This window comes from Epinephelus lanceolatus, chromosome 4, assembly GCF_041903045.1.
Source record: "Epinephelus lanceolatus isolate andai-2023 chromosome 4, ASM4190304v1, whole genome shotgun sequence".
In the NCBI taxonomy this organism is placed as follows: domain Eukaryota; kingdom Metazoa; phylum Chordata; class Actinopteri; order Perciformes; family Serranidae; genus Epinephelus; species Epinephelus lanceolatus.
In genome coordinates this window covers 45,237,642-45,249,796 of record NC_135737.1, presented here as the reverse complement: position 1 = coordinate 45,249,796, position 12,155 = coordinate 45,237,642, and the positions used below count along the sequence as shown (strand labels likewise).

The following is a 12,155-nucleotide window of genomic DNA, read 5'->3' as shown; positions in this document are numbered from 1 at the left end:
GTGCTTGTTCAGGATGCTTAGCAACCTTAGATGCAACCTGCCGTCACATTCTTGAAAGCTGGCACAAAAAAGGCACAAGAGTAACACCCAGCGCCCGACGTCGCATTCTCCAGGCGGTTAATTAGGCCCCTGATTTCCAGGGCTGGTACCTGCGGTTATTCCACAGGCTAGTTAATAACATGTCGGGCAGGAAATCCAAAGTGTGGGATCATTTTGAGAAGGTGAAGGACGAACCCAAGGTGATATGTAAACTCATCTTCATTGGTCGACTACAAACATGACGTATTATCTGAAACATTGAAGTAGCTACATGCCCATTAGCCCACAGCGTCATTAACAGGCGGCTCGCTCAGTGTGTGACGTGCACTTGTAGATAAAATAGAGGCCTATGTTAATGAAGGTTCATTAGTACGGTGGAGCATAGGTCATTCATGAACTTCCTCCAGCTGGTTCGGTGTTGGGCGATCTTCTGCTTCCCTCCAGGATGTTTTTGTTTCCTTGAGTTCTGCCTCGACAGACCTTTTCCACCTGTTTCTTCCTGGCTTTCTTTTCCCTCATGGGTTCCAGGTTAAGGCCTGCCTGGTCGTGTTGGAGGATGGTTTACTCAAGGTGTGCCCGATCTAGCCCCATTTCCTGCATTTCTTGTTGTGTGGTTTGCCAGAGCTCTTCGTTTGCGATGGTGTTAGGCCAGTAAATTCCCAGGATGTGTCGTAAGCATTTGTTAATGAATGTTTGGAGCTTGTTTGATGATGCTTTTATAGTTCTCCATGTTTCTGCCCCATATAGTAAGACTGATTTAACGTTGGAGTTGAAGATGCAGAGTTTAGTTTTTGTGGAGATGTGGTTTGTGTTCCATACTGGCTTCAGTATTAAAAAGGCTGCATGTCTTTGTCACTGCCTCCATCCTTCCCGACTGTCCACCTCTTCTAGTGCCTCTCCATCCAGTTTTATGGCATCATCTATTTTGTGGTTTATGGTCATCACCTTGGTTTTTGTTTTGTTAAAGGGAAATTTCAGTTTATTTCAACCTGTCTCCTATCGTCCTAAGTTTGTTTCAAGTGACTAGTGACATAAAAATAATAGTTAGCATGTTAGCCGTTAGCCTAGATACAGCCGGGGCGCATAGTAGCGTCAGACCTGTTAAAACGTAAGTGAACGGGCAACCTTCAAGTGCAAAGTTAGTCCACTAAACAAGCTTTTTTTCCACAAAGACCGCCTCATATCGTTAGGATAAATGTCAGAGAACATATAGAAAACGACATGTAAACGTGTTGTCTTACCTTACCGGTGTGCTGCCATGTTTGTTTACCATTTAGCTCTGCTTTCCAAAGCACAGCCAAAATATCGCGAGAACAAGCAGCGATCTCATACTGTGCCTGAACAAGCAGCAACAGCTGGAAGGCAGAACCGGACAGTAGCCTGAAAAGTTCATTCATTTATTTTATGAAAGATTTATAGAATAATGGCTGACTTTTTGCCAGACTTCGACTTTGTGGAGGAGGAATTTGATTTTGCAGAGTTTGATGGCCGCCCTTATTTATTTGAGCCAGAATACACTGACGAAGAGCTTCGTGAAATTGAAGAACGGAGGAGGAGAGAGAGAGAGGTGCAACAGGTAGAGGACGAGAGAGGAGGAATGGCTGCTGCAAGGCTGCGTAGCTCTGGAGATTGGTGGTGTACCTGTGAATGCTGTGCCCCAGTGCCCACAGAAGAGGAATGCCTCTGTTGCAAGGAATGGGACCGGTTGTAGCCTTATTTTCAAGGTCTGGATGTGACCGAGGACGAGACACCTCCACCTGGAGTAGTATCCAGCTGGGCTTTATCTAGAGCTCGCCAGATATATTTCAGCTGCGCTTTGGAAAGCAGAGCTAGATGGTAAACAAACATGGCAGCACACCGGTAAGGTAAGACAACACGTTTACATGTCGTTTTCTATATGTTCTCTGACATTTATCCTAACGATATGAGGTGGTCTTTGTGGGAAAAAAAGCTTGTTTAGTGGACTAACTTTGCACTTGAAGGTTGCCTGTTCAATTAAGTTTTAACAGGTCTGACGCTACTATGCGCCCCAGCTGTATCTAGGCTAACGGCTAACATGCTAACTATTATTTCTATGCCACTAGTCACTTGAAACAAATTTAGGACGATAGAAGACAGGTTGAAATAAACCGAAATTTCCCTTTAATGTGAAGTCCTGTGGTGGCTGCAAGTGTGTGACAGGAGGACTATGTCGTCGGCAAAGTCCAGATCTTCTAATTGGACTGGTCAACTAGTGGACCGCAATGATGACTATTGGGCGACTAGGAATATTCTTGGTCGGGGCAGCCCTAGAATTACCCCAGAATCCAACAGTGTAGCAGCAACATTAACATGGCGGACATGTTGTCACTGAGCAAGCGGTCATTAATTCCAATGAGAGTATAAATGAAGTGTTAATCATTCCTGGTGGACTGTAGGTTTAGATCTAATGTTTGGTTCCACTTGGTTACATTTCGTCAATGGTACCCTAATGCCAGCTCATCAACACACTCTCAGAATCCTAATGGTGCTTGTGCTATAGTGTGTATTGTGATACAAAGTGATGCACACTTGAATTTAAGCGTACACTCCAGCAATCACAGAGGGGTCCATTTTTACCAATAAGAGTGTGATTGACACGTACCTGCACACTGATATATGTACTCAAACAGCCTATATACACATAATGTGGTGCCTGCTGCAGGCTCACATCCTAATAGGATGTTGATTAGAGATGTAATTTGTTTCTGTATAAGAGAAGTCCGTGCAGTTACAGCACAACAGCGCATGCATACAGATGAGATTTAGGCACACACACGCAGGATACTCAGAGTGTGACTTGAAGACGAGATGGACAGCAGAGCCGCGGGGTGCCGAGGTGGGTCCTGCCTTCATCTCAGCTCTGTTCTGCTCCGTGCGTTTTATTGTTCATGAATCCAGCTTTTCATTTGTAAGAGGACGATTGTGTCATTTCTTCTCCGATAACTTCGACTCTGCAACTCATTAGCTTGACTGAATTTCTTGGCAGCTCGTTCAGGTTATTGAAATCACTCTCACACAGTCCACACCTCTGACGCTGCCAGATCTGTCTGGTGGGAGCTTTGGGGGATTTGTTTTGTGCGTTTGTCTTTAATCCCACAAAAATCAGGGAATAGAAATCTGGGCATGATAAATCATTTCGATGATGTGATGCTGTACAGTGGAATGAAATGAGGAAAAACAGATGCAAACGGAAAAATTAAATCCAGATGCAAATACACACATAAGATTAGCAATACTTAGCTGAAAAGGATCTCGCTGAATATGAAAATACTGTCTCTATGAAGGTCAAAAGTTCATGCTGGAAACACCAATTGAGGAAATCATCTCAACACAAGGCCCATTTAGTGGAGCTTTGGATCGTATCACATCATCAGCAGATTAAAGTCGTAGAATTGTATTGTAGGTTTTCAAATTTCCAGTTTTCCGAGCATTTGAAGGCCTTAAAACGAACGTCCTTCTGCTGGTGAAGGCCATGTGGTGAAATTGTTTTGTCTCTAACATGTCTGCCAGCTTTGAGGTCCAGAGAAAGAAGTTTGTGAATGTGTGTCCCGCTGGAAAATTTCATTGTAGAATTGTCAGGACATCCTGTGATATCCCTACAGTGTTTCAGTATTTTATTATTACCATCATTGTGTTTGAATGAATTCCATATGACGCACCTTTTTTCACTCGGTCTCTCTTGAACTTGACGGGTAGAGACAATGGCCATTTACCATATGAGCCTTTTCCACTGTCACTTTTGTCCACGCTGAGTCAAGCCATGTCGCACCGATTTGCTTTTCCATCATCAGTTAGATGCACCGAGCTGCGCCACAGATGGACTTTTTCTGGAGTAAAAGCTGTCCGACTCTCCTCGCCTCTGTCTGCAGGAGACCAGAGAGAAAGACATTTTTAAAAGTCTCTGTGTGTTCAGCTCTCAGTACGTCTGTAGCTTCTAACTGAATCTCTGTGGTTTGGAGTTTAGTTTCTCTCCTGCGTCCTGTTTTTACTTTAGATAACTGCTTTATTTTACTGTTTCATGTTCACTATCAGCCGTATTAGAAGTTGTGTGAAGTTGCTGCTTGAAAACTCAACATTTGCTTATTTTGCTGCTTCACAATAAACGTGTATACTTAACAAAATAATGGGAGACTTTTACTGTGAAGAATCTACAGGAAATGAAATGTGTTCATCGTTGAATTAGCGGAACTTTGTGAGCGGCTTTTCTTCAATAAAGGCAAGTCTAATAATACGGCAGGGAGGAAGAGTGAAAGCAGAAACAGCCACAGTGAGATGTTGATGAAGAGCTGCAGACACCAGGCTCTTACTGCACCTCTGCAAACAGCTCACCTCCAACAGGTAAACTTCTTTTACCTGCCCTGCTGTGTGATGGAAAAACACATGCAGCAAAATCTGTGGACACAGTACTCATTCTTTGACACAATAACAAACAGAATCAAGCAAAAGGTAAAGGAAGACGTTTATTTTCTCAGTAGGGTCCTTTCTACAATGTTGTCAGACACTTACGACAACAGTCTGAACGTGCCAGTGGCAAACACAAGCACTCTTAGTAGACGTAAACCGATAGTGCCAAATGCTGTGACTGGTTACATTTCAGCTGCCGGCTGCAGCACTCTCGCTCAACACTGGACCACTTTCAAAAACAATTGTCTCCATTAGTGAAGTAGACACAAAAACACAGGAAAATGGAGTCCAGGTTGAAACTACTTCAGTTACCCCTTAAATAAGAATAAGGTTAGGGGTAAGAATGAATCAAAGTGTCCAGTAACACCCCTCATCCCAATTCTCTTGTCTTCTATAGGTGCGTAAGTACCTGCTGATGCTGGATGTGAGGAAGGACCACGTCAAGTTCTGGAGGCCTCAGGTCCTGCTGATGGTTTCCAACCCTCGCAGCAGTGTAGGCCTCATCACATTCATTAATGACATCAAGAAGAGCGGCCTCTACGTGCTGGGACACGTCCAACTCGGAGATCTCAGTAAGGACACTGACCCACTGTCACATATCTGACTGTGTTCAGCTGCCAAAACAACCGGACTGAGACCTTCTTGAAGAGGTGGTCTCAGTCTGGTTCCAAAGGAACTCTGGTGCGGTTGGTTTGTGGTGAGAAGGTGTTCCGACCTGGATGTGAAGCAACTGTAGTCACATGACACATTGTTTGGGTTAAACATGAGCATGTTACAGTCCTGGAGGATTATTAATGTGCACCTCCTCCTGTACTGCCTTAATATGCACATTCAGCACATCCAATGCATCAAAACATTGTTTTCTAGTTGGAGCCGCGCCTCGTTTTCAAACTGTGTGGTTTGACTAAAATGAACAATGACAGCAATATAGTCCACGATGAGCAGCGCTAAAATCAACCTGCGTAGTTGTCCCTCCATTGTGACATTAGAAAGTGTCACATTTATCTTGCAAGTGTACTCTTCTTCAACGTTTGCTTTACTTCCTGGATTTTTGACCAATCAAGAGCAGCTTTCTCACACAAGGCATTTGATCTGGTCCTCTTGTAAATGCTGCCGTGAGAACACGAACCAACTCTAGGCAATTATACAACTTTGGAACAACATGAGTCTCTGATTCAGACCAAAGGAGACCACTCTAGGGCTGACAGCTTTGAAACACTCTTATAAATCACTTCTTTCTCGTGGGAACGATCAAGAAACCAAACTGTATATTTCCAAAGTTGTTGTGCATGACAACATCAGCAGCAATTGAAAGTTTACTTCTGCACCATTTCTCATGTAATCCAGCACAGTGTGACAGGCTGACTATTAATTATGGGCAAAACAAATCAGGGATGGTGATGGGATATAGTTTTTGGATAATTTAACATTATTATCATATTAAGACTCTGCAATGACAAAACTAAAAGCTTGTCTTTTTTTACTGTCAACTTCAAGATTATTGCTGAATGTTGTAAATAGCAGTTTGTTGTACGAGTCTTTACGACAGACAGTAGCATTATCGCCACTTTACTTAAGTGTTTGTGTTCAAGAGCGCTTCAGACTAACTGAGGTCTTTTCAAAACATGTAAGTATATGAATTAGCAGAACGCCTCATGTTTCACAGTGAACGTTGCATCATTTAATGGACCTCTTTAGCATGCTAGACCTTTCTCCGTGACATCGGCTCATCTGCTGCTGTTTTATTTTCAAGGCCAGTAATGGTGCACACGATGCTTCCGATACGTCTCCTTTTCTTCTCTGCAGAGCGCACACTTACAGAGTTTAAAGGAGCATGGTCATTGATTGTTTTCTTTGTCTTCTGAGGATTTTGTTGCGGTGGGGCGGAAGGTTATGTGTTGATGGGAGACTCGGGCAGACCCTGAATGGAGTCTTCCGAATCCAAATCCTCTGAGTGTTTCACAGTAGAAAAAAAAACGGATGTGTTCATTAACTGCTGAAGAGCCCTTCTCTCATTTTGAGTACTGCTGAGGCACTTGTTCTTGAGAAATATGAGGGAGTTATTCATTCACATAATTATATTGAAGGGGAGTTTGTTGTTGAGGGCTCCCAGCTACTCCAACACTGCCCTTCTAATGTATTTTAAGTCCGTCCATTTATTCTCTCACTTGTCTAGCAGCTGTTTACAGCAGAATACAAAGAGGACTTATCCACGGGAACAACAGTGTTAAGAGTCTGGAGAAATCCTAACAAAGCTTGAACCACCACAGGAATTGTCTATGAAGCCTGCAGATGTGGCCTCTGGATTGCTCTCTACATACATATTGATGTTTTTTTTGGATGATTGATCACCTGCCTGCCTGTTTGTGCTGCCCTGTATTTTTCTCTCTGTCTCACATTCTGTCGACGCTGTCGCTTGTGCTTGCATCTTTCTCTCTCCTCGCCCCCCCCATCATCACAGCATCATGTCTTTTCTCCCTCTCACGCTGTGCCTCTAATTCCAGCTCTGTCATACTGACTTCTCTACTCTCTCATTTGACTTGTATTTCTATTGTTCGTGGCCATCTCTTTCTTTTACCTCCTCTGAATCCCAACATGCTTCTGATGATGAACTGTCGGCATCTCTCACCTCAAATTATTTTGTTTTCTCCCACCCTCGCAGACACTTTGCCGTCCGACCCTCTGCAGTCCCAGTATGACTCCTGGTTGTCCCTGGTGGACCATCTGAACATCAAAGCTTTTGTCAACTTGACATTGGCTGATTCTGTGCGTCATGGAGTCCAACACCTCCTCTTCATCTCTGGATTAGGTCAGTGTCACCGTCATGACCACAAAATGTCCTGTTGGTTAATAACAACATCAGAAAGCCAACACTCATATCTCAGATTACAACTTTTTATTGTTTTTTTTGATGTCCAAATGTTGCTACAGACATATGATGAAACAAATGTTTACGTTTACATAAACCAACACAGGAAACAGTATGATGTTTTTTGGTGGGCGGGGCTTAGCTGGAGACAAAACAGTTCTCCACAGACATTAGCTAACACTAACTACCGAGTTCTCTTGGCTTGTTGACGGGCAGTGGCAGCTGGTATGTGATTAAGTTTAAGTTTTGAGCCATGACTCCTTCTATTCTACAGCCTAGCCTGCAGCCCTGAGGTGGCGAGTCGTGTTTTGGCTCCAATAAAATGACATCATCATGACGTCGGTCCTAAAAGGGTCTACACTAAGGGCCTGTTTATACGGTTCTGTATATTTCTGAAAACAGGTATTTATCTTTGCGTTTGCACCTGTCATTTACACGTAACTGGCGTTTTTCTCGACGAAAATTTTCAAAAACGGCTTCCAAAGTGAAAGTTTTTAAAAATATCCGTTTCTATGGAGACGTGTAAACAGGATAGACGGAGATTTTGGAAAACGATGATGTTGCAACCCAGTTCGTGCATGCCCACTAGGCGCCCGGTAACCACAACAACAATGGCGGATATATGCCGGGTTGTTTGCATCGTGTTAGCACTTTTGGGACTACTTACGGGCTTACAAATGAACTTAGCACTGCTGCACCAACATCACCGCTACATTGGCGAACAAAGACATCTGCTGTGCCCAATATTAGTCAGTGCATAGCAGCTAACTATGCTACATGAGGTTAAAATGTAGTTTATCATTGTTTTTATCACGAGCGCCAAGAGGAAAACAAATCACTGTGCATACGCAGAACGTTCTTCTATGGTGTTTGACATATGGTGTATCGCCACCTACTGGCCTGGCATGCTAACTGCAGCAGGGATATTGTTTTCAAAACTGATCATGTAAACCCGGAATTTTTTTATAGGGGATGAACAAAAATCCGTTTTTATTTGTATCAGTATCCATATAAACAAGGCCTGGAACACACACCCATTTGTATCAGTGTACAACGTATGACATTAATAACAAACTAAGTCACTGGTACCTCTTACAAAGGAAAAACAAAAGGAACTTTCATGGTCAAAGTTTTCCACCTTTGGGATTTACCTTTGTTGTCTTATAAGTATCCTGTCTTCAGTTTTCTGCTTGCAGAAGGTCGTCTATATCTCCATATCCTAAAAAAGTCATAATATAGTTTCAGCTCAGTGGTGCAGTGGTTAGCATTGTCACCTCTCAGCATGAGGGTTCCTGGTTCAAACCCCAAAGTGGGGGAGCCCTCCTGTGTGGAGTTTGCATGTTCTCCCTGTGTCAGCGTGGGTTTCCTCCAGGCGCTCCAGCTTCCTCCCACAGTCCAAAGACATGCAGGTTAACTGGTGACTCTAAATTGTCCGTAGGTGTGAATGTGAGTGTGTAATGTCCACTTTTAGATCGGCCCTCCATGCCTGCAGTTTAGATGTTGAGGTCACAAGATGCCAGTTGTACTTTAACAAAATTAGACCACTGCTGTGACAGTCTTTAATAATGATTTCCTCCAAAGATGAAAGTGAAGGAATTGTCAGTGACTGATTTCATTTAGAGAAAATAGAGCTCCTTAACTGTGGGTATTTAAAAAATGTTTCTTTGGAATATTATAGAATATAGCCATGTTTCCAACAGCCTGTGTAGATGCGCATCTAGAAGTATCGCATCGGAAAACTGATGGAAACGCCAAAATTCGAAATAAAATCCCCTGATTCGCACAAACTAAAATACGCTCGCTTTAGCCGGGTTTTGGTTAATTCGAAAAAATGATGATTGGCAAAACGGGGGATGGAAACACTTATGTTCAAATTAAGTCTGACGTAGCGCACCTCTCTCCATGGTGATATCCACACTCCGGGTCGGGAAGGCGGTACTGCATTTACAAGCTGGTTGCCAACCGCCAGAAAACGTAGAAGAAGAAGAATGTGACTTGTTTTGTTTCCGGTTCTGTGGAAAACTCGCACGAGTTCGTAGTTTTCACCAAAGTCCGTACATTTAAAGTTAGTGGACTAACTTTGCACTTGAAAGGTTGCCCGTTCAATTAAGTTTTAACAGGTCTGACGCTACGGCTGTATCTAGGCTAACGGCTAACATGCTAACTATTATTTCTATGTCACTAGTGACTTGAAACAAATTTAGGACAATAGGAGACAGGTTGAAATAAACCGAAATTTCCCTTTAATGGAAACACACAGGATTCGTATTTCTTTTAATGCGCATTTCCCAATGATTCGAATCACTTTTGGATGGAAACATAGCTAGTAATGCTATTTCTTCAAAGCTAATTAAAACTTCTTCTCTAAATAAGTCAGAAATGTTACCTATCCCTTTCTTTGCCCACTACTGGAAGCCAGCATCCATCTTACTTGAGAATTAAGCACTGAAAGTATAGTCAAAGCCACCATGCAGGGGATTTTATAGGATTATAGCTTCTTTCAAATTGTTATTGTTATGACCACTAGGGGCACCAAAGTTGCACTTTTTCAAATTCAGCTCATAGTGGTTTTAAATCTTTTAATTGTAATTTTTAATTTTTGTGTTTCTGCATGTTTTCAAGCATGAATTTTACTTTTGTTTCAGTTGATTGTTTTAAAATATTTTTCCTCATTTTTAGTTTCTGTCTGAATGTCTTTACGTCTTGTCCCTGCAGCGCTGTCACTTCAGCTTCCACTTAAACTGAGACTATTACAGTTGCAATCAAATTTATTCAACCCCCATTGCATATTAGGCTTATTGGCAAAATATACAATTTCTCAGCTGTTTGCAATAAACAAATTACACAAGAACTGTTTAAGTAGTTCAATGAAACCAATATTACAAGGGTTTTGATCCAAATTCAACACAAAATGCTACTTTTAATGACTACTGCAGTCTCAAAATTATTCAACCCCTTCATGACAACCATCTTCAGTACTTAGCAGAGCACCCTTTTGCTGTTATGACCTGCTGCAAACGTGAAGCATAGCCAGACACCAGCTTCAGACAGCGTTCCTGAGGAATCTTAGCCCATTCTTCATGGGCAATGGCCTCCAGTTCAGTAATATTCTTGGGTGTGTGTTTTGCAACCGCCTTCTTCAAATCCCACCAGAGATTTTCTATGGGGTTCAAGTCAGGTGACTGTGACAGCCACTCTAGAATCTTCCATTTCTTCTTCTGAAACCAAGCCTTGGTGGACTTTGAGGTATGCTTGGGATCATTATCCTGTTGGAAGGTCCAATGACGCCCAAGCTTCAGCTTCCTCACAGACGACATGACGTTTTTACCTAAGATTTCCTGATACTTGACTGAATCCATCGTGCCCTCCACACGCTGCAGGTTTCCAGTGCCAGAGGCAGCAAAGCAGCCCCAGAGCATCACTGAGCCACCGCCGTGCTTCACTGTAGGCAGGGTGTTCTTTTCAGCATATGCTTCATTCTTCTTCCTCCAGACACACCGCTATTCCATAGGCCCGAAAAGTTCCAGTTTTGTTTCATCACTCCACAGAACAGAATTCCAAAACTTCTGTGGCTTATTTATATGGTTTTGAGCATATTGGAGCCGACTTTTCTTGTGCTTTTGGGTCAGTAGTGGTGTACGTCTTGGAGTCCGGGCATGGAGCCCTTCGGTGTTTAGTATGCGCCTTATTGTACAAACTGAAACCTCAGTGCCTGCTGCCACCAAGTCTTGCTGCAGGTGTTTTGCAGTCACTCGAGGGTTTTTGAACACTTGCCTCCTCAGGAATCTGGTGGCAGCTGCTGATAGTTTCCTCTTTCTGCCACGTCCAGGTAGTGTAGCCACTGTTCCTTTAACTTTGAACTTGCAAACTATGCTTCCAACTGTATCTCTAGGAACATTCAGAGCTTTTGCTATTGTTTTGTATCCCTTTCCTTGTTTGTGCAAGGCAATGATTTCTTCTCTGAACTTTTTGGACAATTCTTTTGACTTAGCCATATTTCTAACATGCAATCAAACGTCACTCTCAACAAACCCCTAGCCAGTCCAGGTATTTATGTGTTCTGTCTCAAGCACACCTGAATTAATAAAGCCCTTGATTAGTTGCACCAGGTGTGCTTGAAACAGGGGGTTGAATAATTGTGATTAGTTGCATCAGGTGTGCTTGAGACAGGGGGTTGAATAATTTTGAGACTGCAGTAGTGATTAAAAGTAGCATTTTGTGTTGAATTTGGATAAAAACCATGGTAATATTAGTTTTATTAAACTATTTCAACTGTTCTTGTCTACTTTGTTTATTGCAAACAGCTGAAAAATTGTACATTTTGCCAATAAGCCTAATATGCAATGGGGGTTGAATAATTTTGATTGCAACTGTAGCACCTTCATTTTAATTGCTATATCAGTAATTTAACTGCCACTTGAGTTTCTCTCAGTGCGTACACTGAACCCGACACTTCAACTTTGTGCTGTTTCAAGTGCCACTTCAGTTTCTTTCACTGCTTACACTCATTCAGTGCACACACTTAATCTTTAACACCTTTTAGCACCCTGTCATTTTAAAACAGACCTATTATGCTTTTTCATATTTTCTGTTTCATAGTGTTGTAGTGAAGGATGTTCATATTAAATGTGGCCAAAGTTTCAAATAATGAGGTGATCATATGTAAAAGAGACACACACCAATGTAACTGGGCTAGAAAGCCACGGACCGTCCACAGGCTGAGATCAGTGCAAAAATAGTCTTTTTATTTAAGACATATGTGCACAAAAGAGTGCTCTAAGGGCAAAAAATGATGAAGAGTGAGTAAAAACAGCAGCAAACA

General features: G+C 42.4%; 1 protein-coding gene across 1 annotated transcript in view; it reads left to right on the top strand.

The window, feature by feature from the left end:
• Nucleotides 1–12,155, top strand: part of LOC117260209 (zgc:153039) — a 115,030-nt gene that overhangs the window by 97,589 nt on the left and 5,286 nt on the right. Inside the window, exons 11-12 of the mRNA XM_033632140.2 lie at nucleotides 4,862–5,036; nucleotides 7,127–7,273. Of these exons, the coding sequence (XP_033488031.1) occupies nucleotides 4,862–5,036; nucleotides 7,127–7,273 (322 nt within the window). The remainder of the gene's footprint in view (nucleotides 1–4,861; nucleotides 5,037–7,126; nucleotides 7,274–12,155) is intronic.